Genomic DNA, 3,509 nt, shown 5'->3' with positions numbered 1-3,509 from the left:
GGAAAAAAAAAAAGAAAAAAGAAAAACGAGTACTTATCAAACTAAAAGAAGAACTAACTAACTACTTATCAAGATATCTCAGTTTATTTACACTTCGAAAAATGAGTACAAAATTTAACTACAATTTATATTTTAATTAATAAAAAATAATTATAATTATTTACTCAAACTATTTCAATTAATTTTATCCTAGTACTAAATGTATCATTAGGACTATAGCTAAATCAATCTTGGTTACATCAGTATCAATCTCTATCAGAAGTTTCCTATTATGTAGGGAAAAAAAGAAAAAGCAAAAAAGAGTTATGTAAATCACTACAAAAAAATATAAAAGTGTGTGTTGCTTTGGACCTAAACGCCCACAGCCCAGTTATTGTTTGTCCCTTTTTAATTTGAAAGCTCAACGATTTAGACTCGGCCGTCATTCACCATAGGCTGTCACTTTTAACACACGCAGTGTCTCTTTCTATTCTCTCTTCTCTTCCCCAAGAGGCCACTCTCATATATCATTTTTTCATTTTTCTCCAAAGAGTCAAAAAAATTTTTACTCTCCTTTATATGTTTATCAGACTTGCAGAATTGAGAAACTTGTTGCTTAGATGGGGATTAATATCACTCAACGGATAGAGACGTTGCCTCATTCCTACAAGGTAGGTTTCAAGAATCTATTTTACTGACACTAGATAGACTTCACAATGAAACCAAAATCAAATAGCAATGCAAAATGTTCACAATGAAGCCAAACCTATCAAATAGCAATGCAAAAAACGTGTTATTCACTTATTCAGACACAAGGAAATCAACTAGTTCTTTTTCTTCTCCTTCTCCTCCTTCTTCTTCTTTTCCATCTCCTTCTTCTCCTTCTTCGCCTTCTTCTCCATCTTCTCCTTCTCCCTCTCCCTCTCACATTCTTCCACCACTTCCTTTAAATCACCAATATCTTCCTTGCACTTCGACACAGAAAGATTCAAGACATGAATCTTCTGACTAGTCTGACGGTTGTCGTAAGCTCGCACAACCTGGTTGTATGCAAACCCCGACACGAGGAACCCAACGCCCACAAAAAAACCGGTGAAGGTCTCGGAGAACGCCTCGCAGGCTTGACGTGTATCAGTAAACTGAAGAGGGGATGTTTGCTTCACTCCACTGGCAAAGTTTGCCTTTTGGCGCTCACAGGCCTCCATGAACTTACACATGCTTTCACCACAACCCACGCTTGCATCACATCTCTTCTTAGCGGCGACAAAGACCTTCCGAGTAGCAGCAGCTTTGAAGGCCTTGCCCAAAGAAAGAACCGAGGAAGCCTGCGAGAAATAATATATCAAACCCCACGCCTTTTCCAATTAATTCAAAACAGAGGATCCAAAAATCTCTCAGGCGACAGATTTGTTTGTACCAAAAAAATCCAAATAAATCCAAAAACTTTCCTTAAAGTATTCAAAAAATTGAATTAAATAATCTAATTGACCTAATCCATTCAACAAATATAAAAAAATGCTAATCGAATGTCAGTTTACCATTTGCGCTTGATGACCCGAGAGCGGCGGAGGTGGGGACAAATGGTAGGGTTCTAATCCTTTTTTTTTTCTTTTGCCAAGTTTATGATCCTACCTAATTTCCAAACACATCCACTACTTTAATAAGAGTAGTTCGAGCTCAATTTTGGATAGGTTATATTATAGGCCCACATTAATTATGCTACTCTAAAGCCCACTATCCTTACAAATTGAGAATTCTCAATGTCTCTATTTCATATCTACATTTCCTATCAAACTTAGAGCAAATACATTATATACAAGATATTAGGTGGAAATAATATTAGTTTGTTAATTATAATCTCTAAAAGTTGAATCTAAACTCCAAAATTCAATACCTAAACTCAAAATAGTTTAGGGGTTGTTTCTCTATATACATTACCCTAAACCCCACAATACACAAAAACTCTTAAACTGTTTTATCTTATTTACTATTTAATATTTGGTGAGAATAACAAGATGTTTGTATGTCACTAGAAGTTTTTATACGTCATGCGCAGATATAAAAGTTTTAAAAATATTTTTATATAATATTTTTTTTTCAATTTTCAGTATTTAAAATTTATTAGTTAAAAAGTAAAACCATGATATTATTTTTCTAGTTTGATTTGTTCAAGTTTACTTTAATTTTTTAATTTAATTTTATTTAAATTGTAATAATAATAATTAAAATTTATAGAGTTATTTTTTTCAGCTGAAAAATGTTTTACTCTCAGATATTTACTCTAACTTGACTTTTCAATCAGACCCATTATGAAAAAAAATACAACCAACAATAAATTGTAGAAATTCTGTTGTTATAGTGTGTAGAAATTCTGTTGTTATAGTGTATTCCAAAATACAGATAGGATTTGTTTTAGAAGCTGATATTAATATGCTAGATTGTTACAAAACGTTGGTATTTTTAAAATATTATTACAATGGTATTATTCTAAATTGGATACGAGCTGTTTTACAAGCCGATATCTATGCATATTATTATTTGGTTATGTGCTAATCTTATTATATAAAGTTTGATCGCGATACATGTCAATTAAAACTTTAAGATTGTGACATGTGTTAATCTATCTCATAATTAATAACTTTATTATAAATATTATTAATAGTAATTTTCCATTTTTAAAATTCTAAACAAAAAATTTAAGATTGTGACATGTGTTAATCTATCTCATAATTAAAATTTTATTATAAATATTATTAATAGTAATTTCCATTTTTTAAATTCTAAAAAAAACAAAAGATAATTGTAAAAGATTATTTGATAGTAAATTTTCATCTAATATTTTTAAATGTGTTTAAATATATAATCATTAAAAATATATGTACTTATATAATTAAAACGAATTTTGAATAATCTAATTGTAATTTTTTTAATAATTAAAAATTATTTAATATTATTTTTTCAGAATTTTTCCTTCTATAAAATTGTGACATGTGTTAATCTATCTCATAATTAAAAACCTTATTATAAATATTATTAATAGTAATTTTCCATTTTTAAAATTCTAAACAAAAGATAATATTGTACAAACTGATTTTAGTTTAAAACATATGTCAAAATTATTAATTAACATGATTGTGACACATGACAGTTATATATTTAAAATTTTGATATTTGTTAAAATATCTCATAATTAAATAAATATATATATATATACAATAATTTTTTAAAATTCTAAACAAAGGATAATTGTAAAATATTATTTGATAATAATTTTGTTCTAATATTTTTACATGTGTTTAAATATATAATGATTAAAATATATATATACTTATATAATAAATACGAATTTTGAATAATCTAATTGTAAAAATTATTTAATAGTTAAAATTCATTTAATATTAATTGTTTCAGAATTTTTTCTTTTTTCAGAATTCTAAACAAAAAAAATTCTTATTATAATAAAGCTTGGTTCTTCAAAGTTAATATACGATCGAAATACATATCAGTTAAAACTTTAAGATTGTGACATG

At 27.7% G+C, this 3,509-nt stretch overlaps 1 protein-coding gene across 1 annotated transcript; it reads right to left on the bottom strand.

Annotated features, from left to right (window-relative positions):
- Positions 1–689: 689 nt before the first annotated feature.
- Positions 690–1,647, bottom strand: LOC108840469 (uncharacterized). Its single transcript, XM_018613298.2, has 2 exons — positions 1,518–1,647; positions 690–1,304 (listed from the first exon to the last, which is right to left on the bottom strand). The coding sequence occupies exons 1-2, from the start codon at positions 1,518–1,520 to the stop codon at positions 804–806; spliced, it is 504 nt and encodes a 167-aa protein (XP_018468800.1). The 5' UTR covers positions 1,521–1,647; the 3' UTR covers positions 690–803.
- Between the last annotated feature and the right edge of the window lie 1,862 nt (positions 1,648–3,509).

The sequence above is a fragment of the Raphanus sativus genome, chromosome 2, assembly GCF_000801105.2.
Source record: "Raphanus sativus cultivar WK10039 chromosome 2, ASM80110v3, whole genome shotgun sequence".
NCBI classification, from domain to species: Eukaryota; Viridiplantae; Streptophyta; class Magnoliopsida; order Brassicales; family Brassicaceae; genus Raphanus; species Raphanus sativus.
Note: the sequence above shows the minus strand (reverse complement) of the source record. Positions and strands in the feature narration are given on the sequence as shown.